This window comes from Ochotona princeps, chromosome 2 (genome assembly GCF_030435755.1).
Source record: "Ochotona princeps isolate mOchPri1 chromosome 2, mOchPri1.hap1, whole genome shotgun sequence".
Lineage (NCBI taxonomy): Eukaryota > Metazoa > Chordata > Mammalia > Lagomorpha > Ochotonidae > Ochotona > Ochotona princeps.
In genome coordinates this window covers 106,373,275-106,400,930 of record NC_080833.1, presented here as the reverse complement: position 1 = coordinate 106,400,930, position 27,656 = coordinate 106,373,275, and the positions used below count along the sequence as shown (strand labels likewise).

Here is a 27,656-nt window from a genome sequence, read left to right as displayed (position 1 = left end):
TGCTAATTCGTGGATTTACACATGCAGTGCTGGTACACAGCAGTGATCAGGTGCGAGCTGCCTTCTTTGCACTACCTGGTTTCTCCTCCAGGCTCCAAGATCCTACACTGCTCTCTTTCCATGTCCCTCCCTTGTGCCAGGACGCTCTGCCAGCCACTCCTTTCCCCTGCCTGCTGACGGGCCAGGTGCTTCCTCCCTCCCCCACCACCCTCCCCTGGGCCCTGCTCCCTGCCCTCCTGGGCAGCCAGGGCAGCAAGGACAGCACAAGGGAGCTGCCCATGGACAGGGCCCCACAGAGACACCTCCAAGCCTCGCGGGGGAAGAGACCCCACGGCCCTGCAGGCAGGTGCAAGGGACTTCCCTGGGGGGCAGGCGGGCTCAGAAGAGGGGAGATGGGAAAAGAAGAGACTGGGCAAGAAGAGGGGGTGGGGGAGAGGGAGACATGGGTTGACAGGAGCAGAAGAGAGGACCACCTGGATGGAAAGGAGGAGGGGCTGCAGAACTGACAGAGAAATGGGAAATGCATCAGGAGCAGAGAAGGGGAGAAGGGGTGAATAAGGAGACTGTAGGCTTACAGGCTCAGGGATCTGAGCGATGTCAGATCCAGGAAGGCACCTGGACGCAGGCAGCCCCCTGCAGAACCGAGCCAGCCTCTGAGACAAGTTGGGAACCCTGCTCCGGGGCCCTGGGCTTGGCCAAGAACCTTGGGCAGCAGTGGCTGGGGGTGCCTGGCCACTGCACCTGCTCATCCACCGTGGAGGAACCTGTCCTGCCTTTAGGGAAGCTTTGGGGAGGAAGGGGGATTAGCACTCTGACAGCTGCCCATGCCTACCAGCTTGGCACCTTCCTTCCCGCTGGCCTGGGGTGTGGAGTTTCACTTCCGCAGAAAATGTAGGGCACCGGGCCAGAGGCAGGGAGGCAGAGGGCCAGGTACTCCTAGGCCTCCCTGATGGTCCAAACTCAGGAATCCCTCAAAGCAGGCGCCCACCGCTACAGGCATGCTCGGGTGTGAGCGCCAGAACTGCCAAGTTCCAGGGCCACCTAGTGGAGGAAGAGCTCAGCAACCTGGGTCAGCGACCTGAACACCTCCAGGACAGCACTGCTGTGAGGTGCAGGGCGGTCGGCAGGAGGCAGGGGTGCCACGTCAGAGAGGAAACTGGGCCGGACTAGGCAGGATCAGCAGGGGAGGTGGGCGGGCTGAGTGGAGCCACACCCCTCCGGACAGCCATTCCCCTCTTCCACCGAAGCACAGCCCACACCCACCCTGCCATCCAGTGGGCTGTGTGGCAAGGGACAGGGGCGGAGGATAGTGTGCCGTAGCCTCAGACAATAGCAGGAAAAAAGTGGCAGGAGAACTGAGTCCGAGGCTAAGAAAGCTAGAGGGGGAGAAGGCAGGTCCCTGTGTTCTGGGAGAAGCTGCGGATGTAGGAATTGGCCTGAAGTTTGGCAGGGGAAGTGTCCCATGCCCTGGGACTTCCCGATGGTGCACCCCTAAGCACGCTCTGACTCCGGGTCTGCCCTCAGCAGGTGCTCCTGCAGAGTTCCAGGCACACTCGCCACCCTGCCAGCCAACCCCTCTGGTGCGTTCGAGGCAGAAATGAGCACCCAAGAGCTTTCTCTCTACGGGGACTTAGCTCTGGCTGCAAGATGCTTCCTGAGCCCCTGTCAGGCGCTGGAGGGCTCTGTGAGTGGAAAGACTCACCAGACAGACAAGGCCCTGCCCCCACGGGGTGTGCAATCCCACAGGAAAACCCCCTCTGGTAGCTGACTACACAGTTGTGACAGTTCCATGATGTCGTGAGGGCCAGGAAATCAAGTGCAAGGTGCTAGGCATGGAAACACAAGGACAAAGGATGAGCCGTGGACAGCAGGTGTCCCCAAGGACCTGGGGGAATGGGGAGGTGCTGCCTCATGAAGGGGTGTGGCCAAGCCGGGCATTCCAGGCAGAGGGAGGGGCTTGGGGAAGTCCCAGAGGTGATTGAGGCGCCTGGCACTGTGAGGACCTGGCTGAGGGCCAGCGAGGGTGAAGGAACGAGTTTGGCCCTCTTCTCCTCAAATGCCAGCCAGCCAGGCACTGCTGGGAAGGAAGGAAAGAATGGGGTGGGAGGGCGGGACCCTGTAAATGGGAGGAGGAGACACCCCGGCCCCCAAGATCTGCCACATCTGCCCCTGACCTCTCTTCTCTTTGCAGAACTGCTGGTGGCGAAGAAGACCCACACCTGTGAGTATGGGGTTGGGGGCAAGAACTGGTGCCTGAACGTGGCGTGACGGAGAAGCATTCAGCAAAGACTCTGGGAGGTTTGCATAAAAGAAAGGCGCAGGGCTTGGCAGAGCTGGGGGAAGGCAGGCAGAGAGGCAGGGGCCTGCGAGAGTGGCACAGCCTGGGGAGAGAGGGGAGAAACCGTGGGTGACAGTAATAGAGAAGATAACGGAGGAAAGGGACGGGAACCTTGTGGAAAAACTGGGAAAGAACAAGTGAAAAAGGAACCAAGAAAGGAGAGCAGGTACTGGACAGAGGCACAGGAGCCGGGAGGGGACCCAGGACAGAAACAGGAGGAGATGGAGAGTATAGGAGGCAGTGGTGGTAGCTGTGGGAGGCCCGGGAGTCTGCCCACGGCTTTGTGACAACAACTCTAGGTTTGGTGTGGTTAACACATCCTGATGTGTGAATGAACCAGGAGCCAGGCTGCACAGGATCGGAGAATAGGAAAGCCTTGGTCTTTCATAGCAAATCCCACACCCTGGAGCCCTGCATGATGGAGACTACATGAGAAGGGGGCTAGAGCTAGGGAGGGACTTCCTTATGGATACTAATGAGCTAGCACCCTCTTGAGGAACTCCCCAGCACCCGGCTGGTGGGAGAAGCTGATCCTGTTAGGAGAAGCTGGAACCTGTTAGGTTCCCAAACTGTTGCCCTTTTGGGGGTCATGTCTGCCCTCAACAGCCTCTAGCCCCCTGTGAGCATGTATGAGTGGGGATCGCTGTGGGGTCTCTGTCCTCCATGACCTCCAGTCTAAGGAGAGAGCTCACCACTTCCTCCCGGTTGCTTACCACCTATCCCTGCCCAGTCCAGAGTCACCTGGAACCTCTCCCGCTCCCAGAGAGGCACCTCAGCAGTCAAGCACTGCCCACTGCCCAAGCACCACCCATTTGCTCAAGTTGCACACTCTGGGGCTGGGGGCCATCAAGGATGCTGCACCTTCCTGGCAGGGGGTGGGGGGTTGCTTTACTCAGCACAATCCTGACTGTGCCTCACCTACCCCAGCCACAGGGCCCCACGGAAATGCTGAGCAGGGCCCTGGGAGGAAAACGGGTCAGGGAGTGACGTGGCTGAACTTGGGTCGGGAGGGACGGTCAAGGAGCATATGTGGGTGGGGGGATTAGGGGGACTTTTGGAGCAATGGGAACAAGGAGAGGCCAAACCCCAATCCTACCCTTAATGCCTCACCACAGGAACTTGGCCCAAGACCTACCTTCCTCATGCCATTCCTAGCCCTTCATTAGTCCTTGGTCAGCTACTGGCCCCAGGACATAAATGTCCTCCATCATACCGCCCAGCTCCTACAATCCCAGCAAGGAAAGGTCTGGACCCAGCCTTGGATGGAGCTGTTAGAAACCTCATAGGGACCACAACTGTCTTAAGAGGCCTGGCCCAGAGGACCGAGAAGATGTTAAGGCCACTCCCAGACCAGGTCCCAAAGCTGAGACAACCCCAAGAAGGATCCAAGACAAGGAGGCCAGAGAGAACCCCCAAACTAAGAGGGGGCCCAAGGACTGAGGGGCCTTAAAGGGGGACCCCCAAGGCTGAGGGATCCCAGGAAATACATAGCAGAAATCAAGTGACCTCAGAACGACCCTGAGACTAAAAAACTCAGAGTCACAAGCAAAAAGGGCTCCTAAGCTGTGACACCCCCCAAAGCACTTAAACCAAGAGAAACCTTGCCATCCCCCAAGTGGGATCCTCAGCCAGTCTGCCCAGGTTTGAATCCTGACTCTACCATGTCATGGCTGTGTGGCACTGGGTGCATTACTTAACTTCTCTGTGCCTCACTGCCCTCATCTTTTTTTCTTTTTTTCTTCTTTTTTTTAAACATATACTTATTTGAAAGGAAGAGTTAGAAAGAGGGAGAGAGACATGTTCTGTTCACTCATTCACATCCCAGATAGTCACAAGCAGGATTGGTCCAGGCCAAAGCCAGGAGCCTGGATTTCCATTCAGGTGTCCCACAGGAGGAACAGGAACCCAAGTGCTTAGATCATCTTCTTTTCCCAGGAAAATCAGTAGGGAGCTGGATCGGAAGCGAGGCAGCCAGGACCTGAACCGGTGCCCATGTGACACACAGCTATACCATCGATACCAGTCCCTGGCTTTCTTCGCCTTGAAGAGGGGTCCCTCATGAAGTGTTTTGTGAGGATTAGCTAATCCACATGAACCATTCATAACTACAGCCAGGCACTTTTATTAGTGAGAATGATGATGTTTCTTTCCCTCCTGCACTCCAGTTCTAGCAGCTCTGATCCTGAGGCAGTCTGTTCTGCAGGCTGAAGGCACCTGCCTGGTGACTATTGTTGCTACTACTGATGTCCTGGTCCTCCACCATGGGGGCACATTGTGTCTGTAGGGAGAACGTAGGCATGGTGGGGCTTCCTGGACTACGCTACGTGGGGCATGGCTGTGCACTGTCTACAGGGTCTCAGGCAGCAGGTGCCACCACCCTTGGGCAACTGTCCTGCAGCTCTCCTTCCTGTCCCTGGAGTCCCCTGTGAGGATAAGGAGAAAGGCTCCTCAGTGGGAGGGGAGCAGGGGTATGGTCCCGGGCGTGTGTGAGCTCCATCCCAGCTCCGCAGCCAGAGCTACTGTGGTGGGTGGAAACAGCTTTTACCGCGTGTGGCTGTCACATGTGGTTTTGGAATTTTCCAACGCCCCCTATGATTGGCTGCCCCGCCCCTTGCACCCTGCCCCAGGCCCAGATTGGCCACATGGGGCGCCTGTCATCTTACCCACGGCACCCCTGGGGGGGGCGGGGTAGGGGGGTTGTCACTTGGCCACCTGTGTGGTGCGGAGCATAAACCCTTGGCCCAGAAGCACTGGGGAGACCTGGGTGCAGGGCTGCGGGCTGAGGCACCACAGCAGCGAGGGCCTCACCCCCACCTCCACTGCCAGCTGTGTGTGCCCTGTCCCTGGAGCACCCCAGCTGAGGAAGACAGGGAGCCCAGGCCGGGGAAGCTCCGGCTCAGTCATGAGAAGTAAGTGAAGGGGGCGGGCCACCTGGGAGCTGGGAAGGATGGATCCGTCACCATCCCTGAGCCCGTGGGGAAAGTTGGGTGGCTGGGACACAGTGTGAGGAAGCTGAGGCCTCCCTGGAGAGGTGGTGTGTTCATGTCAAGGTCAAGGCCGCGGCTGGGCGCTTGAGAAGCTGTTAGTCAATCACGGAGTCTTGGGGTGCTTCAGTGGGGGAAAATCTTCAAGAAGGTTAGAAGTATCCAGCCCCATCCCTGACCTGGACTGGGGCACAGGGAGGTGGGGCGCTTTGCTAGGGATTCCATACTGGCAGCTGATGGACTACCAGTAGCTCCCAGGGCTGAAGGAAAAGACGGGAAAGTCTTACTGCGGCCTATTGCTCCAGGCCTCCACCCTGCTTGTAAGGGGAGAAACCAGGGCCCGCGGAGGTGCTATGCTCTGCAGCAGCAAGACGATCCTGCCTACACCAAGGTCAGCACAGCAGGCCGCAGGACTCAGACCCCAGCAGCCAGCACTCGGAGCCACCACACTTTGCCTTGCCAGGGACATGAGGACCGAGCGGAGGGCAGCCAGAGAGATGTGTGAGAGAGAGACAGAAAAAGAGAAAGACCGATTCTAGTCTTTTTGGTGATGGGGACCAAAGCAGAGGAGATGGCAGCAGAAGACCCCTTGTGCTCACCTTCATGGTCCCTGGGCCATCCGCTGGGGCAAGGGTGGGCAAATCCCACAGTACCCCAAGGCTCCGGTGAGAGCAGCTCTCAGAACGTGGGGTATAGAAGGAAAAGGGAAGCTCCATGCCCCGAGCCAGCCGCAGCTTCACCCCAGGGTCTTCCCGCACTAGGGAAGGAAGGTCAGCCCTGCTAAGTTCTGGAAAGACCCCTCTGGCCCCAGGCGAGTTACTGGGCACTGGTGTCCCCTGCCTCCCCGACACACACACTGTGTCAAGCAAGGGAGTTGGTCTCAACATCAGCTCCCTCTGGAGAGCCTCCCAAAGCCCGGATCCCTAGGGAAGGTACCCCTACAGGGAGGAGAGAGCCTCAGTCACCCACCCCTCAAGATCAAAGGCAAGGTTAGGCCAAGGAGTTGATGAGGCTCTGCTTCTGCAGCAGGGGTGTGAAGCTGAACTGGCCAAACACAACGTGGGGGGGTCCCTCGGAGCTGAGGTCCCTTTTACCTTCTGCCCATTAGCATAAAAAAGGTTGCTAGACTGGTCTTCCTAGCATAGCCTCCAAATTGGCAAAGCAACTTCAGGCAGGGATCAGGAGCCCAGCAGGGGGTCGGGGGTAGAGGTGGGGACCAGGGAGGCAGTTAGGCAGCTCCAGGGCATGTTGGGTCTATCCCTGGCTGAAGGACAGGAGAGGAGTCTCCTCCTAGGTGGGGTAAGTGTTTCCCGTCCTTCTCACTTGGACACCAATGTCTATCTCACAGTCCTAAGTCATCGGGCCGTTCACCCAATTGAGTGTCACCTGCCACCCGTCCATCCGGTCACTGCCAGGAGAGTAGAGACCTTGGGCGGAACTGTGACCTAGCGCAAACTCAGGGTCAGGAAGCAAAGGAGTGCAGCGGCCCATCTCAAACAACAGAGTTGTGAATTGTGCTAGTAGTAGGAGGGTGAGGTCCAAACGGTGGACACAGGGGTGGAGAAATACTGAGAAAGACAAAAGCAAGAATGCCCGGAGCCGAGAGGTGTACCCAAGGCACTCAGAGGCTGGGAGAGGTGAGACAGAGAGCAGGAGTGGGAAGACTGGGTGGCCTGAGTGCTAAAGGCCCTCTTCTGGGTTGCTGAAGGCCCCCTTCTGAGGTGACCTGCTGCTCTCCCATAAAGAATAAATGTTCCTTATTCAAACAGATTGCCAGCCAGCTGCAGGGAGAGTGGCCCATCCAGGTCATCCTCAGGAGCCTGGCCACTAGAGGCCTGGCACTGGGTCTGGGGCCAGAGGCCAGGAGTAAGGTCCATGACAGTCTCGACCATGCCCTAATCTTATTATTTCTTAAGTCTGGAGGAGCTGTGGGTCAGGGAGAGCTGTGAGCTCACCCCAGGAGGCCAGGGGCTCCTCCTTCCTTCATGGCGACCCCCTCTTTGTCTTTGCCCCCACCTTCCCTAATTGAACACTCCAACCGTGCCAGCCCAAAGCACTAACATTTGGAGAGTCCCAGCTTGTCCCATCACGGAGAACATGGCCGCCCAGTCCCCTCCCCTGCCCAAGCCAATGACGCAAACTAACTGGGAGCAGGGACTTTCCCTAGCTACAGCTCTCCAGGGAAGCCAGCCCTGGGGTCTTGCTCCCATGCCTGTCTGTAACTGGTCCTTCCTGAAGTCTAGCCTGCAATGCTGCTGCTGCAGGCTGCAGCACAGGGCCCTCCCTGGAACTTAGGAGCTTGGGACGGATGAAGATGTCTGCCTGGGTGGAGGCAGAGAGACAGGGCAGCTACTGGGGACTACAGCCAGGGTATGCCTGGGTCTGCCACCCCCAGCTCTAGGAAGAAGGCGCACCTGTGCCCGAAGGCCAGGATGGCTGCCGGGTGACGTTCGGACTCCCCCTCCTCAGAGCTTCCTCCTGGTGATTCATGCCCTCCCTCCCTTCCCCCCAACCCCGGGCTTTCACCGGTTGTTTTGTTTCCCCTCCTTTCTTGGTGTCCCAGACTGCGGGGGTGGTGGGGGCCGCAGGAGGGTGGGTTTCGGGTGGCTGGCTCTTTTATGGCTTTTCAGAAGCCCAGACACTCCCTCGCCCACCCGGGTTTTAGCTTCACTGTTTTCTCAGCCCTCGGACCCGGGTGTATCAGCAGAAAATTCTCACCAGGGGCTCTTGGGGTGAGGTGGGGCGGAGTGGGGTTGGGGCGATCTGGCCTGGGCTGGGGGTAGTGCTGGCTAGGTAGAACCGCTTCCCTCACCCCAGACCCCTCCTCTCCTGCTCAGCTGTGGGGGTACCCACCACCTTGGTTTCCAGCTTTGCAGAAGCTGAGGGAACTGAGAGCTGAGAAAGAGGGAGTCTGGTGATGGGTTAGGGGTGCACATGGGACCCTCGGCCAAAGCTGTGGTTTCAGTGGGGAGAGGGACTGGGAGTTTCGGCTGTGGGGAGAGGAGGGAGCCAAGCTAAGAAAAGAGATGTGTTCCCCTTTCTTATTCATTCATTCATTCATTTCTGCAAGAGAGATCCAGCAAGATGCAGGAATGCAGTCCGCACATTAACGTGACTGTGTCTTCTGCAGCAGTCCTGAGTCAGGACAGGCACAAATGGTCCCACCTGAGCCTTGGCAAAGTGGCTAAGGCAGGCGGAGGCTGGGGCCAGCCAGCGAGGGTTGAGACAGCAGGAACCCTGTTCTCGTGGGTCTTTATTCTAGATGTGAGTCCCCCTTTTGCCTTCTGTGGGTTCACCCCTGCAAGATCCCACGCCTGGCCCAGCCCCTCCACTCCACATTCTTCCTCCTGCCAGTCACCTGCTCCATTCCGCATGCTCCTTGGTGCTCATTCACCCTCCTAAGTCATCAGTGCACTGGTACCAGAGTCGCAGGATCCCGGTCTCACACGCCAGGTGTGCCCCCTGAGTCTCTCAGTTCCACCATTTGCACAATGAAAAGGCGACTAGCAGTATTGGCCTCCTAGCATCATTGGGATCAGTCAGCTTGCATGTCAATTGACACAGAGAGTCCTGTCCGGCTTTTCCACCCCTTCATCAGCAGCCACTGGTGAGAAGGGAAGGAGAAGAGAGGATCCAACTCTGAGCTGACAGGTGTCAGGAGGAGAAGAGAAAGACTGGGCTTCTCCATCTGACTGCATCCTCCATCATGGCTGAGAGAGGTTCTGGAGTTCCAGGGGAGAGATCCCCCGAGCTGCACCCCTTCTCTGCCTCATACTACTTCCTCTCTGTGGCACAGGGCACCTGGACAGGACCCAGGGTTGGCACAGGACCAGGCTTTTGGATGCACTCAAAGAGCACTATCAATGAATCTCACAGCTGTGAGAAGAGTGAGATTAGAGGAGCTTTGAGGCAAAGGAAGATGACTTTGCTGTACCGTATTCCTCCTCATAGGGGGAAGAAATACACCGTTGGAGCAATCCAGGGAGATGCGTTCACTTTTCCTAGTGCTGTATCAAAATGAAACTTTACAAGTCATGCTGGGATCTGGCGTTGTGACATGGTGAGCAAAAACGCCACCACTTATAACACCAGTATCCCATATGGCCACCAGTTTGAGTCCCCGCTGCTCCACTTCTGATCCAGCTTCCTGCTCGTGTACCTGGGAAAGCAGCAGAAGATGGCCCAAGTACTTGGATCTCTGCTACCCAGGAGGGAGCTCTGGATGGAGCACAGACCTGGTCATTGAAGCCATCCAGAGAGAGAACCAGTCTCTCTCCTCTTTCTGTATAACTCTCTGTAACTTCAAATAAATAAGGGGAAAAAAATTCAAAACAAGGTCATACTGGAGGGCAGAGTAGGTACAAAAAGGTACTCAGAGAGGGATCACAACTGCCTAGCTGAGCTTGGGACACAGCAGGAAGCAGGACTCAATTTTTGCCTCTGAAAACATAGGCTGGAGACCGCCACACCTGGGCACCAGCTGGGAGCTTACTAAAATGCACTCTTTTTAAAAAGTATTTATTTACTTTTGTATTTGGAACAATGGAGTTACAAAGAGGAGAGATAGGTATCTTCCACTGCTCCCCGCATGGTCCCAAAAGCCAGAACTGGACCATGCTGAAGCCAAGAGCTTTATTAACATCTCCTACATGCGTAACAGCGGCCCAAACCTTTGGGTCATCTTCTGCTGCTTTTCCCTGGGTACATTGGCAGAGGGCTAGAACAGAATTGGAGCAGCCAGGATGCAAACTGGTCATGGAATTCTGCTGTCACAGACGTGAGTTTTTACCCATCACACCACAGCACCAGCCCCTATAATACAAAAATCTGAAACCTCACTGTAGCTCTCTTGAATAGGGGACTACAGATGAATTAGATCTTCAGGTGAGCTTGTGTAAGAGACAAAAGGCTGGAGTGATTCATCTATAGATAATATCCTTTAAAGCAGTATTTGACATTTTTCTCTCCTTTTCTTTTTAAAATATTTTTATTTTATTTATTTGAAAGAGTGACAGAGAGAGAGAGAGAGAGAGAGGGAAAAAGGGATCTTCCATCCGCTATTTCACTGACCAAATGATTAAAGGACTAAGACTGGGCCAGACAGAAACCAAGGAGCTAGAAGGTTCTTCCAGGTCTCACACATGGGTCGCAGGAACCCAAGCACTTGGACCATACTCCACTTCTTTCCTAGGCACATTAGCAGAGAGCTGGATCAGAGACAGAGCAACTAAAACCGATACTCCAGTATGGGATATTGATGTTGCAGGAAGGGGTTTAACGCCAGCCCCTATAGGGGATTAAAGAGGCTGTTTGGGGTGTGGGGAAGAGGGCATTTCTCTGTCCTCTGGGAGCAAGTGGAATTGGGAGCTTTTCTTTTGGCAAGTCTCAGAAAAGAGCAGCCGGTTAGACACAGAACTGTTGCCAAGGCTCAGGCTAGGGTGCGGATACAGTTCCGCTGCAGTGGGAGCCCAGTGAGGCAGAGGCTGGTCCGGAGGTTCCTGACCTTTGCTTGGCTCGAGTTCCTGGCACCATAGGCCCTTAGATGGTAAGTTCCTGGCAGACCCGACTCCCGGGCAACAGTTTGAGTAATCCTGCGATTACTCAGCTCCCTCTCCCCAGTCTGGGTTCCCACCACCTGCGTCTTCAGGAGTGTGGCTCACAGGGGTAGGTCTCGAAGGTGACTTTCCAGAGGTGTTTTTCAGCGACTCTCCCTCCCCCCAGTCTACTTCCCTTCTCTTCTTTCTCTCTCTCTCTTTTACACACACACACACACACACACACACACACACACACGTACTTTATCTTTGAGGTCCAAGGTACATGACATTGAAGGAGGTACAGGTGGCAGTGGAAGAAGGGAGGTGGGAGGAGTAGACAAGAGAGATGATGGGGCTGAAGGAGCTGCAGGTCAGGCACAGGACCAGAACACCAGGATGGAATTCTCTGAGTTTCATTGGCTGTCTCCCTCCATCCCTACATCTCTAACTTTCTTCAGCACAGAGAGGCCAGGGTTCTGCCTCCATGTCTCCATCTTCCTACATACCTGTGTCTTGGCCTGTGGTTGCAAGGATGGGGAAGGGGATCGCCTAGTGGTTGGGACCCAAGGCTCCAACCTACTCCAAACATAGGGCATCTGTGATGGGGGTCCTTGGCCAGCTTCCCCTCCCAGGGCAGGGTCTCAGTGATATGGTTGTAATGTCCCTGGGGCCATAGCAAGCAGTGGGTCAGGCGTGGGTCAAGGAGATGTGTCTGGGGTCACCTGTGTGGTCAGCGTACACACGCACGCGGATGTGGTTCTTGGAGAAGGGAAGAGGCAGGGAGGCCTGTGGTTGCCTGCTGGCCCGGAGCCTGAGTTCCCACTGTGGCTTGGCCTAATCTCCCTCCCGCTTACTTTTTTGGGTGACCCATGTTGGTTTCCCCCCCAACTCTGGTCTGAGAGCCACCAAGGAAAGAGATACCACAGGGCTGGAGGGGGAGGGGCCGGAGCAAGCTCTTGGGGGGCCCCAGACCGGCACACACTGGGGCTCTTCATTGATGACATTCAGTAATTGCCACTCTGTCCTACCTCCCGCCTGCTTTCAACATCGTCTTCTTACCGGCAAGGGAACTGAGGCCCAGAGAGAGGATCTAAGTGACTAGAAGTGCAAGTGCCCCCACATTTTTTCCACTCCTCTTCCAGGCACTCAATCCCCCCTTATTCGCTCCTCCCCTCCAGGCATTAAAAAAAAATCTACTGTACTTCCTGGAAAGAATCTGAGACGCTCACTTGTGCTTTGGTCCCGAGGTGACCACAGCTTAGTGTGGGGGAGTCAGACAGGCTGGGGGAAAGGGCAGGAATGCAGCACCAAGGGAGGAACCTCAGGTGTCCTAGCTCCCTGGGGCTCAGGAGGAGGGGCCAGCCATGCTCTCCCTCCCCACCTCTCAGCAGGCATCACCCTAGGTGGTCAGAGACAGGCCTAGAGCTGGAAGTGAACTCAATAGGAATATGACTTTGTCTTCTGGAAAGGCTGCCACCTCCCTTGTCCCTTGGGTGGGAGATATGGCACAGATGGGAAGGGGCTCTGCACCACCTAGGCCTCCAAGCTCGGAGGGGAACCAGCAGGTCAGAGATGGTGAAAGAGACTAAAGCTCCCTCACCAACAGTAGCCAGAGACCCCAAGTTCTGTGCATGTGCCTTGCAAGGACCAGGCTGGGATAAGGTCTCCTGCTTGTTCCTACAGACACAGTGAGGAGAGCCGAAAGCAATGAATGCTATTGGGCAGCGAGGAACCTGGACCAGCAGCAGGCAGCAAGAAGGGAACCAGCACACACACACACACACACACACCTTTAAACGTGTCCACTGACATGTGTATCCCCAAAGCCATGCCCACAGAATAGCACAGGGAGAGGTAGGACACGAGACAACACCCAATCTAGCTGGCTCGTAGGTTGAAGAAGTCAAATGAAATGGCTTTATCAAAGCTTGTGCATGTGTCCACACAGTTGACACAGGTGCCCTAGTATAACACTGGTACATCTAAGGTCTCCCTGCCTCCACTGGGGGCCGAAAACCCAGAGCTCTTGTGCATCTCCCCCTGAGCTCTCTGGCCTCTTATCTTCCCACCTCCCTGCACTCCCAGTCTGTGAACACTGTTCCCCTGGGTCCTGGTCTTTTTCCTTGTTCGGCTGAGAATGGCCGGCTTTCTGGTTGCCTCTTGCCTGGGGCACCCCATCTTCCTACTGTGCCCCACATTCTGCCCCAGGGTGGGGGTGGGGTGGGGGAGAGGAGCCCCAGTGGGGGAGGGAGACACAAAGGAAGCCCCTTGGGCGGGAAGCAGGTGTCATGAGGCAATGCAGGCTCCCTAGTCCTGAGACCAGAGTGAGGCAACGGGAACTTGTCAACTTGAAGGGCAGAGCAGGTGGCCTCTGCAGCTGTCTCCTCCCCTCCGTACCCCCTCCTCCAGAAAACACAAAGCAGCCTGGGGAAAAGCATTTGGCACTTCACTTCCCCTCCACTTTGCAGGGAGGGAGGCAGCAATGGGGGGGGGGTACAGGACACCTGTGTCTGCAGCCCAGGTAACGTGATGGTAGAAGGCACAAATGGCTCTCAGGCTGAGCTCCTCCTCCTCTCTCTTCCAGCGCAAATTGAAGTGATCCCCTGCAAAATCTGTGGGGACAAGTCGTCTGGGATCCATTACGGGGTTATCACCTGTGAAGGTTGCAAGGTGAGTTGCGTGTGCGGACACACATGCACACTTGACACACAGCTCTTTTCTCCCAGAATGAGGTCTTTGCTCTTCTTCCAGAAGATTCCCTCGGAAGCCAGTGGGGAGTTGCCTGGATGGTGACCTTCCTGGAGGGATTGAGCACAGAAAAGGTGTTTATTTAGGCTGAGGAAGAACTGCTTGTGGGACAATCTACAAAGAAATGGAGGGAGGAGATCTCACAAGGCATAGGAAGGCAGGTGCTGAGTGTTCTCAAATGTGAAAGTTTGAAAAAGTTCTCATAGAAGCACAGAGCCCAGTAGTGGTCACTAGAGGGAAGGCAGGGTAAGGAGACAGGGCATAGAGGGAGATCAGAGGACCCTGAGATAGGAGGAGCAAGTTCCAGTGTTGCAGCCCCATAGGTGACTGTAGTTGACAAACACTTCCATATTTCAAAAAGGACAAGAGCTGGTAAGTTTAGGAGCTCTACATATCCAGTGGCAAGTGTTTAAGGAGTTGGACATGGTAACCACCTTGATTTGATCAAAATTGTATGCAAGCATCAAGGTATCCCACAGTAGGTACAATTCTCAGGTGTCAGTTAAGAGTAAACACAGATTGAGAGAGGAAGGCCCTCCAGATGGAGCCCGGACTGGCTGGAGCTGGCAGCCCTGCTATCCACCTGCCTTCCCCAGGGTTTCTTCCGCCGGAGCCAGCAATGCCACGTGGCCTACGCCTGCACCCGTCAGCAAAACTGCCCCATCGACCGCACGAGCCGCAATCGATGCCAGCACTGCCGCCTGCAGAAATGCCTGGCACTGGGCATGTCCCGCGACGGTGAGGCGGAGGGTGCGGCCCCTTTGGGGTTTGGGGTTTCCCTGCTGTCCTCGGAGGGGCAGCCTGACCTGCGTCTCCAGTGGGACTTAACGGGCAGGCACGCCTTCTCTCCATTCCTCCTCCGGCAGCTTGGCGTCCTCCACGTCCTCCACGTGGGAGATGGGCAGATCGCCTCCCTCCCTCCTTCCTCCCCTACCTTCTTCCCTCAGAGATTATTCAGCTCCCTGCTTGTAGGTCCCACTAGAACCAAGTCCCAGACTTCCCCAGCTCTCCTTTCTGGGGCCCAACTCCATCGAGTTTCCACAAACATCCCTCCTGCCTCATGCATCTAATCCTAGAGCTATCTCCCTTCCTGTCCAGCCTCTACCCCTCACCCCTGCACCACCATTCCCATCCAGGGACACATGACAGAACCAGAGCCAGCCTAAGAGCAAGTGCAAGCGCGCGTAGGGGCGGGCCTGGCCGGTGTTTCGGCTGCCTGATCCACCCTCCTCCGCACCTCCCCAACCCTGACCAGCATTCCCCCCACACCACCTCCCCTGCTGCCTCCGATAAAGGAGTCAAGGGCGGGGCTAGGGGGAGGCACGGCCGGGTAAGGAGCCAGAAGGAGCCTGTCAGCACTTTTCAATGCCCAAAATAACAAAGCGAAAGGAAACACGCAGGGGTGCATGGGGGGCAGGCGGGGCGAGGGGCTGTGCCCCCACACCTGGGAGGGGTGGGGGGATTGGGAGGGGTGGGGAGTGGCAAGGCAGGAAAGAGAGAGCAGAAGAGGATGTTCAGAAACAACCCGCGGAGGCCGGGTTGGGCTGTGGTGAGTATCTAGGTCACCAGGCAGCAGGAGGCCTGACCACAGGGAGACCTGTGTTCTCAGCTCTCCTCTTCCTCCGACCCTCCCAGAAGGCGAGGTGACCCCAATACCGCTTGATGCACCCCCACCCATCCAGCCATCCCCCGCCCAGCTTCACTCTCCGAGGCCAGAATTCCCAAGTCGGTCTTCTTGCTTGTGTCCTGCCACTGTTAGCAGCTGGCTTAGAACTCAGACGGGCTCGCTCACTCCGCGGGGCAGAGAGGGCAAGCTGGACAGAGCCCCAGAGGCAGCCAGTGGTCCTAGTGGTAGCAGGAAGTGTGAGTCCGTGTTCTGCAAAATGAGGCTCTTGGGCCTACTGGAGAAGCCGGGAGTTCAGGGAGCAGCAGGTTAACCCTGTCCCTACCCACGTGCCCTTTGGCCCTGATCCTTACCGTGTCCTCTTGCCTCCTCAACTCGCGATCCTTGCACCTTCAGCTGTCAAGTTCGGCCGCATGTCCAAGAAGCAGAGGGACAGCCTGCATGCGGAAGTGCAGAAACAATTGCAGCAGCAGCAGCAGCAGCAACAAGAACAAGCAGCCAAGACCCCGCCCGAAGGGGGCCAAGGAGCCGACGGCCTCCCCTACACCTTAGGGCTCCCAGATGGGCAGCTGCCCCTGGGAGCTTCGCCTGACCTGCCTGAGGCTTCTGCCTGCCCCCCAGGTCTCCTGAGGGCCTCCGGCACCAGGCCCTCGTATGCCAATCACCTGGTCAAGCCAGAGGTGGGCGAGGCCTCCTACCACCTTGAATACAGCCCCGAGCGGGGCAAGGATGAGGGCAGAGAGAGCTTCTTTGGCCCAGGCAGCCAGCTGACCCCTGCCAGATGTGGACTGCACTTTGAGCAACCCAGGCATCCTGGGCTTGGGGAACCAGGCCAGGGCTCGGACAACTACGGCAGCCCCACTTTCCGCAGCACCCCAGAGGCACCTTATGCTTCCCTGACGGAGATAGGTGAGCTGCAGGGAGGCAAAGAGGGTGATAAGCAGAAGGGAGAGGCTTCTGCCAGCAGTCCCTAAGTAACCCACAGTAACCCTGAGGGAGGGAGGTACAAGCTCCAGGACAAGGGGCGGAAGAAGGAGGCCAAGCCAGGGAGGCAGGTAGAGAGGTGCCCTTGCGCAGGTGGGACAGGAGCTGGCTGCGATCAAGCTGTGCCTTTCTCATTCCGCGCAGAGCACCTGGTACAGAATGTCTGCAAGTCCTACCGAGAGACATGCCAGCTGCGACTGGAGGACCTGCTCCGGCAGCGCTCCAACGTCTTCTCCCGGGAGGAGGTGACTGGCTACCAGAGGCAGGTGAGGCCAAGAATGGTCCAGGGGTGGGACAACACCTCCCAAGGACCAGCAGAGTCCAGAGATGGTTCCAGAGTTGGGTGGGGCATCATCACAAGTGTCTGGTCCACATGTAACATCTTTTTTTCATATATATATTTATTTTTATTAGAAAGGTAGATTTACAGAGAGAAGAAGAGACAGAAAGATCTTCCATCTGCTGGCTCACTCCCCAAATGGCCACAATGGCCAGGGTGAACTGATTGGAAGCCAGGAGCTTTTGCCCAGTCTTCCACACAGGTGCAGCTGTTTTGGGTCATTCTCTGCTGCTTTCCCAAGCCATAAGCAAGGCACTAGATAGGAGTGGAACAGTGGGGACACAAACCATGTTCATATGAGCTGCTGGCACTGCAAGGCAGAGAATTTGCCAGTGGAGCCATTGCACCGGCCCTCTGGTCCATTTTTCAGTGTAGCTGTGTGCCTATCCACATCTTAGCACATGGATGAGACCTCTCCCTTAGGCTCTGCCTGCTGAAATCAAACCCAACCTTCAGCCCAACTTCTCTTCACCCACCCTGCCCCACCCGGTGCAGGGTGGGGGACTGTCATACTCTCTTTCCTCCTACTTGCATACTAAGAACCCTCATCACCACTTGTTAAACACCTTTTCTCTGCCAGTCATTGTGCCACATGCTGGATGGAGATCTGCCACAGCCCTTATAACAGGCAACCTGTGAGGGTGGCCCTTATTCCTATTTTAAAATTTTTATTTGAAGGGCAGAATTACAGAGAGTGAAGAAGAGACAGAATATTGCTTCCATTTGCTCACTCTCAAATAGCTGGAGGCCAAAGCCAGGAGCCAGGAGCTTCTTCTGGGTCTCCCATATGGGTACAGGGGCCCAAGCACTCGGGTTGTCATATGCTACTTTCCCAGGTATATTAACAGAGAGTTAAATCAGAAGTGGAGCAGTTGAAACTCAAACTGGCACCCATCTGGAATGCCAGTTTTGCAGGTGGAAGCTTAGCCTGTTCTGCCACAGAGCCAACCCCCACCTTTATTCCTATTTTTACAGGACTGGGAATTTGAGCTCCCCGGGGTGAAAGGACTTACTCTAGATTGCAGTGTGGTGGGAGCCAAGGCTACCATTCAGTTCCAAGGTTTACACTGTTGCCTCTATGGGATTCTGCCCTGACTGCTTGCTCTGAAAACCTTCATATAGCATTCTGCATTTGTTTCTTTATGTGATTACAACCTTGGGTCTGTCCTCTTGGGGAGCAGGCAAGGGAGGAGGTGGCTCCTTTCCACCTTCACCAGATGCAGGGGACTGGAGGGCAAAGCTGTGTCTCATACCGCGGCGGCTCCCTCAGTGTCGGCAGCCGGGGGGCACAGGCACGCAACGCAGTGGACTGACAGGAAGTGTGACCCTGTGCACATCTGTGCTGAGACTAGGCTTCCTCACATGCCAATGTAGAGACTGTGGCAGTTCGTTAGGTGGGGCTGAGGGGAGGGGCTCAGAGAGGCTGCGGGGTCCTGACGGAGGGCACAGCAGACTTCCCCTCTGCACCCCCTGCAGTCCGTGTGGGAGATGTGGGAGCGCTGTGCCCACCACCTCACTGAAGCCATCCAGTACGTGGTGGAGTTCGCCAAGAGGCTCTCAGGCTTTATGGAGCTCTGCCAGAATGACCAGATCGTGCTGCTCAAAGCAGGTGCCCAGGGGCATGTGGGCGGGTGGGCAGGGCACAGAGCGGGGCATAGTGCTCCATGCGCCTAGGACCCACGCCTTCTGCCTGACGCCACCCTGTGTCTCCTCTCCCGTCTCCCAGGAGCCATGGAAGTGGTGCTGGTGAGGATGTGCCGGGCCTACAATGCCGACAACCACACCGTCTTCTTTGAAGGCAAATACGGAGGCATGGAGCTGTTCCGAGCCTTGGGTGAGGGGCAGGGGGGAACGGGAGAGAGGATTCCGAGGCCCACTCCATGCACAGCCTGGCGGCCAGGATGCCCCATTCTGGGGTGCCCCACCCCAGTACAGCCCTGTGCCTGGCTCACTCTCCTCCCTCTGTCCCCTCAGGCTGCAGTGAGCTCATCAGCTCCATCTTTGACTTCTCCCGCTCCCTGAGCGCCTTGCGTTTTTCTGAAGATGAGATTGCCCTCTACACAGCCCTCGTTCTCATCAATGCCAGTGAGTGTTGCAGGGCTTGGGAGAGGGTGTCCAAGCCATGCCACAGGCCCTGCAGCGGGGTTCAGTCTGCAAACTGCTCGGAAAGCAGAGTGAGGCCCCCACCCAGTACTGCTGAGAAATACCAGGGAAGGGACCAGAACAATACAAGCAGGGGCATGGAAGTGGGGGCGATGGGGTTAAGAGGAAGTGAGTTCCTTCTGTGATAGAAGTTAGCTTGCACCAGCAGTCGCTGGGAGCACACATTGTAGTCACCTGAGTCCCACCTCCAAAGTTCTCTGGGATGCACTTAAATGTTTACCAGCCTCCTGCAAGCCACCAAGATTGGGAGTTACTTCTCTGTGTAAATTAATTGTGTTTTTTTAAGATTTATTTATTTTTATTACAAAGTCAGATATGCAGAGAGGAGGAGAGATAGAGAGGAAGATCTTCCGTCTGATGATTCGTTCCCAAAGTGAGCGCAATGGCCAGTGTTGTGCCTATCCGGAGCCAGAAGCCAGGAACTTCTTCCAGGTCTCCCACATGGGTGGAGGATCCCAAAGCATTGGGCTGCCCACGACTGCTTTCCCAGGCCACAAGCAGGGAGCTGGATGGGAAGTGGAGCTGCTGGGACTAGAACTGGCACCCATATGGGATCCCGGCGCATTCAAGGGAAGGATTTTAGCTACTAGGCCACGCCGCCAGGCCCTCTGTGTAAATTAATTTTTTGAAGATTAATTTTTTGTTTATTTGAAAGTCAGTTACAGAGAGAGAAGGGGAAACAGATTTTCATCCACTGGTTCACTCCTCAAATGGCCACTACAGTCAGGATTGGGCTGATCTGAAGCCAGGAGCTAGAAGCTTCTTCCAGGTTTCCCACGTGGGTGCAGGGTCCCAAGGCTTTGGGCCGGACTCGACTGCTTTTCCAGGCCACAAGCAGGGAGCTGGAAGGAAAATGGAGCAGCCGGGACTAGAACTGGCATCCCTTGGGATTCTGGCAACGCAGGTGGAGGCTTAGCCTGCTTTGTGTCACAACACAGGCCCCTGAGTGAACTAACTTTGAGGCCTTGGACATCCACTCCTCTGGAAAGGAGGCAACTAGGCTGAGTCAGCTGAATGTCAAGTGTTCAGAGAAGCTGGGGCAGGGGATGAGCTTCCAGTCAAGAGTAGCAGCCTCCAGCCGTGCCAGGGAGCTGAGACCTACACAGCCCCCTCAGACCGGAAACGAACATTGTGAAGATGACTTCTGGGGACTTCAGGGAAGCAGGGCCACGGGTAGTTTGTGTGTTGAAGTTGACAGCAGACTGCTGCAGAGGCCCTGCTGCTCCTGGCCAGTCTGGCTTCAGAAAGGCCACCTCCTAACTGCAGCTACTCCAGGGAGGGGTAAAGGGCTTTCTCTTCCAGCCCCTTGTCAGAATCCTGTTAGCCAGCACTGAAAGCTCTGTGAGAAATGTCAACCTATCAGGGAAAAGGTAGCTCAAAGTTCCAAGGTTAGAATTCCCATCCTTATCAGCTCTCCTCCTTTTCCTTTGCAATAAGTCAAATCAAAGGTCTTCAAGCTTACCATTACTGACTCACGATACACATGCCCTTACAGTCTCTCTCTCTCTCTCTCTCTCTCTCTCTCTCTCTCTCACTCTCTCTCTCCTCCCCCCCCCCCCCAACCACACGCACACACAGTTAGGAAGTCTATGCTACACCAATGTCCAAAGAGACGCACCCTTTAGTTGGAAGTTACCATCCCCCTTCATTTCTGTTCTTACTCTGGTCCCATCCCCTTCTGCAGGCCGGCCAGGTCTCCAAGAGAAAAGGAAAGTGGAACAGCTGCAGAGCAATCTGGAGCTGGCCTTTCACCATCATCTCTGCAGGACTCATCGTCAGGGCATTCTGGCAAAGGTAGGGGCGGGCCTGGTGCCAGAGGTGTGACGTCAGGGCTGGGGAGGGCCAGGGGCTGCGGTGTAGGGGAGGGGCCTGCAGAGGGCCACATGATAGCAGGGAGCTTGCAACAGCAGTGGGAACTGAGGACTGCCAGCAGCTGCTTCCATGGGCATCAAGTCGGGAAGTTAGAGAGCCTGAAATTGGAAGGGCTCTCCAGGGAACAATTCAGTTTAATATAGCCAACGCTAACCCAGCACCTGCTTGTACAGACACTGTGGAAAGATACAGAGTCCTGGCCCCACTAAGAGAGTCTAACCTGGTATAAAAAAGAGACTGGTACCAGCAGCTCCATGCTGGAGAAAGATGTGCTGTGTATTTCGGTAATGCTCTAGATCATTCTCACGGCACATCTGTCAATAGGTTAAGGGTTAAAATGTCCCTGTGGTAGGGAAGAGACCTCAGTGACTTGTTTCTTTAACTCATTAAGTGATCTAAAAAGCTTGACTCCCAGTACTCTTTCCTGCTATCCCTTGGCTACTGTCCTTCCACCCCTGTCTGTTACTGTAATAAGACATATTGGGAAAATGGTGTGAGAGAATAAAATGGGGACTAAAGGCAAGCTGGGAACAAAAGGGATGGATCATAAACACTTCCTAGAGAAGGTGTCATTCAAACCAGGCCCCCAAACCTGACATCTTTTCAATTTTATTGGGGATGGGACAGACATTCCTGGCTCAGGGAACCACGTGATCAAAAATGAGGTGGCAAGATAGTGCCTATATAGAGAAAAGTTATGGCACATCTTTTTTTTAAAAAAAGGTCTATTTTACTTTTATTAGAAAGTCAGATATATAGAGAGGAGGAGAGACAGAAAGGATGATTCACTCCCCAAGAGACCAAAATGGCCAGAGCTGCGCTGATCCAGAGCCAGGAGCCAGGAACTTCCTCCACGTCTCCCACGCAGATGCAGGATCCCAAGGCTTTGGGCCGTCCTCAACTGCTTTTCCAGGCCACAAGCAGGGAGCTGGATGGGAAGCGGGGCTAGCAGGATTAGAACCGGCGCCCATATGGGATCCTGGCGCATGCAAGACAAGGACTTTAGCTGCTAGGCTACCATGCCAGGCCCAAGTTATGGCACATCTTTACCAAAGATCTCCCACACAGGTGCAGGGTCCCAAGGCTTTGGGCCATCCTCCACTGTTTTCCCAGGCCATAACCAGGGAACTGAATGGAAAGTGGAGCGGTCAAGACACAAACTGGCACCTATATGGAATCCCGGTGCTTAAAGGGAAATGGTTAGCCAGTCAAGCCATCACGTCAGGTCCAGAGTTATTTATTTTTATTTGAAAGGCAGATTTACAAAGAGGAGAGAGAGAGAGAGAGATCTGTCATCCACTGGTTTACTCCCCAAATGGCCATGACAGCCAGAGCTAAACCAATCTGAAACCAGGATCTTCTTCTGGTTCTCCCACATGGGTACAGGACCCCAAGTACTTGAGCCGTCTTCCGCTGCTTTCCCAAGCCATAGGCAGGGAGCTGGAGTGGAAGTGGAACAGCCAGAAGTAGAACCGGCACCCATATGGGATGATAGCACTTGCTGGTGCAGGATTAGCCTGTTGAGTCACCATGCAGGCTGCAGCCCTGAAGATCTTGAATTTTACTACCGGATAGATTACAAGGAGGAACAGTGGGAGTGGAACCTAGGAAAGCAATTGGAAAGCTCATCTGGTTGGATCTACATTTGAAATACATCGTGCTCTCCACTGTCACCCACAACTGTCAACTCTCCTAATGGTACAAAGGCCTTGTAATCTCACCCTGATCCACTGTTGTCCACCCTATAGCACCCACCATGGCAATCCCATTAGTTCCAGTCTTGTTCCCAAACCTCCTGATAACCCTTGTGCTGAAAATCACATCAAGAATGTGTGCCCTGGCCAACTGGCCTCACACTGTGGGGCCTCCCCAATGCCTGCTTCCCCTCACCCCAACCATGCACTGCCCCATCTCAACACCCCACCCCACTCACACTGGCCTCCTTGCTCTTCCTGGAACATACGAGGCCTTCTGTCATCTCATGGCTTTTGTTCTCCACGGCTGAAATTACCAGAAGAGTTCTCCCCCCAAGTTTTCCAAATGCCTTGTTCCATCCCTTCATATTTTTTATGAATAAGAAAACCTATACTAGGTTTTTTACTTGATTAGTTATGGAACATTCTCCACTCTCACCTTGTTGTAGTGGCTACAGTGGTTAAGTCATCACTTGGGGTGCCCATCTCCTGTGTCAGAATACCTGGGTTCAAGTGTTCAAGCTGCTCCTGACCCCAGTTTCTTGCTAATGCACATCCCAGAAGGCAATAGGTGATGGGTTAAGTATTTGGGTCCCTATCACCCATGTGGAAGAGTTCTGAGCTCCGGGCTTCAGCCTGACCCAGCCTCGGCTATTGCGAGCATTTGGGGAGCTGGACCGGAGATGGAAGACTTGTCTCTCTCTCTCTCTCTACCTTAGAAAAAGTATTTTAACAAAATTTTTGTATCAGATGAAGTCACACATGATTTAGTGACAAGGTGTTCTGAGACACGCACCCTTAGGTGGTTTCACTTTTGTGCAAGCGTCCTACAATGACTTACCCAACTGTCGCATTCACTGTCACAGTGGCCTCCACCGGAGCTATGCCATCTCTGCGAGATGCGATCTTAGGAGACCCCTGCAGCATCCATGGGCCATTTCCCAAATCATCCACATGTGGCACATAGCGGTCTTTGCTTATTTTCTTCTTCCAGTTCTAGGCTGTAAACTTCATACAGGCAAAGATTTTATCTCATTCACGGGCAGTTGTATCACCTGGCCCAGATTCCTGTACATTCTCAAAGCAAAGATGTGTTGAATGAATGAATGAATGAAACGATCGCAGCAGCCCAGACAAATGCAGAGTATAAAGAGGTTGACATGAAAAGATGGTGAACTGGGGAGACATGAAGGGCTTGCCGTGCTGGCTGATCTTCCCCGACTGTCGCTTTCCTAGCAGACTAAGCCCGAGGGAGGGAGGTCATAGCTACTGAGAGGTATTTTTAAACTCACTCCAGTACCACGGTCTCCCTGCTTCTGACTCCTCACGGGTTTCTATGCCTTTTGCATGCCCCTTGGCCCAGTGCCAGCTGTGTGGACTGATGCCCATCTGTGCAGTTTGCTGTTACATGCTCAAGAGCATTCGCCGTGTGTCACACATTTTGATAGGTGCAGAGGGTGGAATGCAGGGTGTGGAGATAGGGCATGCTCAGCTGAGGAGCTTAAGCCTTAGGCTGGAGAAACAAATTGGGTCATTTTCTTACGGTGTGGGAGTTGCCATACCAAGGGAGGAATCCTCAATCCAGACAGGGAACAGTGAGGGAAATACTCACGTTAGAGGTGACATTGAAAGTTGAATGGAAATTAGCTGGTGGTGGCGGGGGACAGGCGACAAGAGATGCAAAGGCCAAGAGCCATGCAGGCTGTGGCCTGGGGAGCCACAAGGGCATGCGTGTGAGCTGGAGTCTCTAACAAGGTTTGTTACAGGAGTCACATTGAGGTGACATGGCGCTTCCCCTGAAGACACCTGCCTGGCTCACCTTAGCACCCGCTCACTTTCGGTTTTCCTAAAACACTCATGTGATTTTACTCACGGTGGGGGCTGCTACTCTGGGTACCCTGGTTTGTTGGGGGGAGCAAGGCAGGGTCATCATGGCCTGGGAAGGCTGCTCGGGGTGGGGGAAAGCCCGGCACTGACTGTCCTCTTCACTGACTCCTCTGCAGCTGCCGCCCAAGGGGAGGCTCCGGAGCCTGTGCAGCCAGCATGTGGAAAAGCTGCAGCTCTTCCAGCACCTCCACCCCATCGTGGTCCAAGCTGCCTTCCCCCCACTCTATAAGGAACTCTTCAGCACTGAGTTGGAACCCCCAGAGGGGCTGTCCAAGTGACCTGCCTGACAGACGGCTCGCCGGCTCACCTCCCTAGAACCCCGTCCCATTCTTAGCTCCCTTCCTGGCCTGTCCAACATCCTCTGGAGGGATGCCCCATGCCTGTTCTTTGGGAACAAACATGAACACCCAGTTTGGTTTCCTGCCCAGAGACTGGCACCTGACCGCAGAATGCCGACAGAGGGTGCGCATGAAGTGCTGTCTCCAGCCTTGGTGTGGTCCTCTCATAATGGCATACCCTTCACCTCCAGCTTCCAGGAGGTGTGGTGTGGTCTGGGATACAGGGACCTCCAAAAGGACCAAGGCTCCCTGGGTGACCAGAACTGAAGCCTGGGCGTGGAAGCTACCAGTAGCCTTTGAAATACCTCATTGTTTCCCATGGGCTGCAGCTGGGGGGAAAAGGCTGGTGCTCAGAGACGGACAGCCATGGCCCAGAAGCACCTGTACAGGATCTGAATCTGGATTCTTCAATCACCTGCCTTCCTCCTCTCTCCCAGCTCAGCATCAAAGTGGTTGGACAACCTGCCCCTTCCCTGGGAGTCTAAACAAACCAGCAAATATGGAGAGTAAACACCATGGAGGGTTAGAGGTTGGGGTAATTGTTTCATGGGACTCAGGATGCAGGAGGGGGAGGTCCAATGAAGGCCAAGAGCATCCCAGACCGATGCAGAATTAGAACTCAGACCTCGTCAGTGCACTTTACAGACATATGTCAGGGTTAGCACAGATCTGATCAGAGGCGGACATCCACGCACAGGTGAAACACACAGACGCTCTTATGATCCTTCAAAATCTCTTCGCTCCTGGAGGGCTCGGCTCTCAGGCAGCCTGGTGGCCCTGGGGCAGGAGGCAGAGAAAGGAGAAAGTCCCAGTCCGCAGCGCCCCCAGAACATTTTCAGCCTACCAGTCTTGAGACCTGGCGTGGTCATACGGCCATCCCTGCTGGGGCATCTCCTGCCGAAAGCAGGGGTGGCTGGACTTTCCAGGCCCTGGCCTCCAGCCTGGCTTTCATCAGGGAAGCAAAGGTGGTGCCAGCATTCTGGGAGCGGGACCCCCAGACCCTGGTGGCAGTGAGACAGCAGATCCGTGGGCACAGGGCTGAGATGGGTTTCTCCAGCTGCCAAGTTGCTTCTCTCATCCTTCTCTGAGGGATAAGCTGCAGATGATGGGGGATATGGGGGAGGGGGGATGGTTTCTCCCCTCGGGGAGGCGGGCTTTAGCTGAGTAAACATAAACCCCACCTTGCGCCATTCTTTATAAAATGATTCTGAAGGCAAGAGCTCTGTGTGTGTGTGAGAGAGAGGTGGGGTGGAGGGAACCTTCAATGACATTACCCACCGCCCTGTTCTCCTGCCTCCTGCGCGGGGGGCCCAGGTTTCTGGCTCAGCAATCGTTCAGTGCCCTAAGTGATCATAGCTCCCTAGGGGGCCTAGCCCTCTCCCCAGTGGCTGTCCAGACAGACCAGCCTCCCCAGTGGCTGGTGGATCTTCAGGAACCCCCTTCCCCCTCTCAACCCCCCACCCTCACCGCCTCAGAAGGAACAGCGAATGAAGCTCCGCAGGGGGAGGTCCTGACCCAAAACTTGCCCGTAAATGACACCCACAACGGACTCACAAGATTTAGAGGTGGCACAGAAGCACCCTGCTGCCAGGACACCTAAAGACAGTCCTCTGGAAAAAAGTGCTTTGCCCTTGCGTTCCCAGGGAGTGGGGGTGGGGGATGACTGAGGGAGTGAGACCCCGTGGAGCCTCCCGGCTGCCATCCACTGCAGACCCTCCCCAGCACCACAGCCTCCCCACCCTCTCATCCCTTCTTCGCCCTCCCTCACCAACCTGAGTGGCGCTTGCTGCAGCCCTCGCTGGCTGCTTTATTTATTTATTTTGCACCAACAGGGTTGCTGCAGACTCATTCTCGCCTGGTTTAAAGAGAGAGAGGGAGAAGAGAGAACTGCTTTCTGGCTCTTTTCTCTAACTCGGTCTTGGCAGCAGCGGTGGCAGTGAGTGGCAGTCGTGGCAGTCGCAGTAGCGGCCGGCCGGCAGGCGGGCGGGCAGGCAGGCACGCAGGGAGCCGGGAAGTGGGAAGGTGCAGGGGCCTGAGGTGCAGCTCGAATGGGCCAGCGGCCCCAGCCCTGGACAGATGCGGTGCCCAACTTGATGCTACCCTCCGGCTTCTCGGGTAAGTGCCCCTACTCTCTGTCCTGCCACCACAGCTGCCCTTTCCAATAACAGAGACCTGTATGCCTGCCAAAGCAAGAGGCTTTGCACTCCTGCCCCCACCCCACTCTGGCCAACCATTCCTCCTGGTTCCACAGGATTTCCATGGGTAAAGACAATGTCCCAGGTTCCCCTGGGGAGAGCATGTTCCAAAAAGACTTCCTCTTTATCCTTCCCTCCAAAGTTCCCTTATCCCCAGGAAGGATATTTCCCCAACAGTCAGTGTAGAGGTTCCAGAAATCTCCACAGGACCCCCACATCCCCATAATACAGGTCCCTGTGCCTCTGTCCACTGTGCTGTAAAGAGAAGGGCCTTGTTCATTGGGGTCTCTGCACCACCATGTAGAGCAGCACAAATGCTCCTCATCTTAGCGGGCGCAAGGGGGTGATGCCCCAGACCCCACCCCACTAACAGAAAGAAACAAGAGGTTCCCACACCTGTGTCTTCCTGCAAAGTGGCCGGAAGCCAGTCCTATAGCCATGGGATGGAGGGCAAGCGGGAGGAGGTTTGCTTGGCAAGAGAAGTTTGTGATGACGAAATGAGCCACCTTGTCAATAAGAGTGGTTGGTCCCCAGCCCCTGGCCCAACCGGCTTGGGGATCACAGGAGCAGGGAGGAAGAGGGGCTGATTTCATGCCTCACTGCTCTTTTTGCTGAATGCAGAGCGGCAAGTAGAAGCAGGGACCGCAGCAGCAGTGATGGAGAGCTGGATGTCAGGTGGACTTCCCAGAAGAGAGGCACAGAGAGGGGGAGGGAAGTTGGGACAGTACTGTCCCTGGAGAGCTTCCGGCAGGCTGGTCAGTGCATGCCAGGGGAGTACCTGTTAGGTCTGTGCAGCAGCCCTAGCTGTTCCTTCTCAGCCTTGAGCCCCAGCAGGTTGCCCCGCATATCTCTGCACTTCTGGCCATTAGTTTGCCAGCAGCCACAGTCCTCTGAGGTGCCTACAGGACGTCCAGCAGGCAGCCCTTCTAGAGGAGTGGATAGAGAGTGGAAG

The 27,656-nt window shown here is 55.3% G+C and overlaps 1 protein-coding gene across 5 annotated transcripts; it reads left to right on the top strand.

Moving 5' to 3' along the window:
- Window positions 1–214: 214 nt before the first annotated feature.
- On the top strand, window positions 215–25,713 carry RORC (RAR related orphan receptor C). Of its 5 annotated transcripts, none has more exons than XM_058660283.1 (11): window positions 215–342; window positions 2,192–2,221; window positions 13,444–13,529; window positions 14,204–14,357; window positions 15,628–16,140; window positions 16,360–16,481; window positions 18,032–18,164; window positions 18,282–18,365; window positions 18,530–18,640; window positions 20,403–20,512; window positions 24,288–25,713. In XM_058660283.1, exons 1-11 carry the CDS (start codon window positions 279–281, stop codon window positions 24,447–24,449), a joined length of 1,569 nt encoding a protein of 522 aa, XP_058516266.1. In that variant the 5' UTR covers window positions 215–278; the 3' UTR covers window positions 24,450–25,713. The 5 variants fall into 5 exon arrangements, with proteins under 5 accessions (XP_058516266.1, XP_058516264.1, XP_058516265.1 ...); XM_058660281.1 differs by having other exon boundaries at window positions 216–342; window positions 18,282–18,389; window positions 24,288–25,711; XM_058660282.1 differs by having other exon boundaries at window positions 216–342; window positions 14,204–14,345; window positions 18,282–18,389; window positions 24,288–25,710.
- Window positions 25,714–27,656: the final 1,943 nt, after the last annotated feature.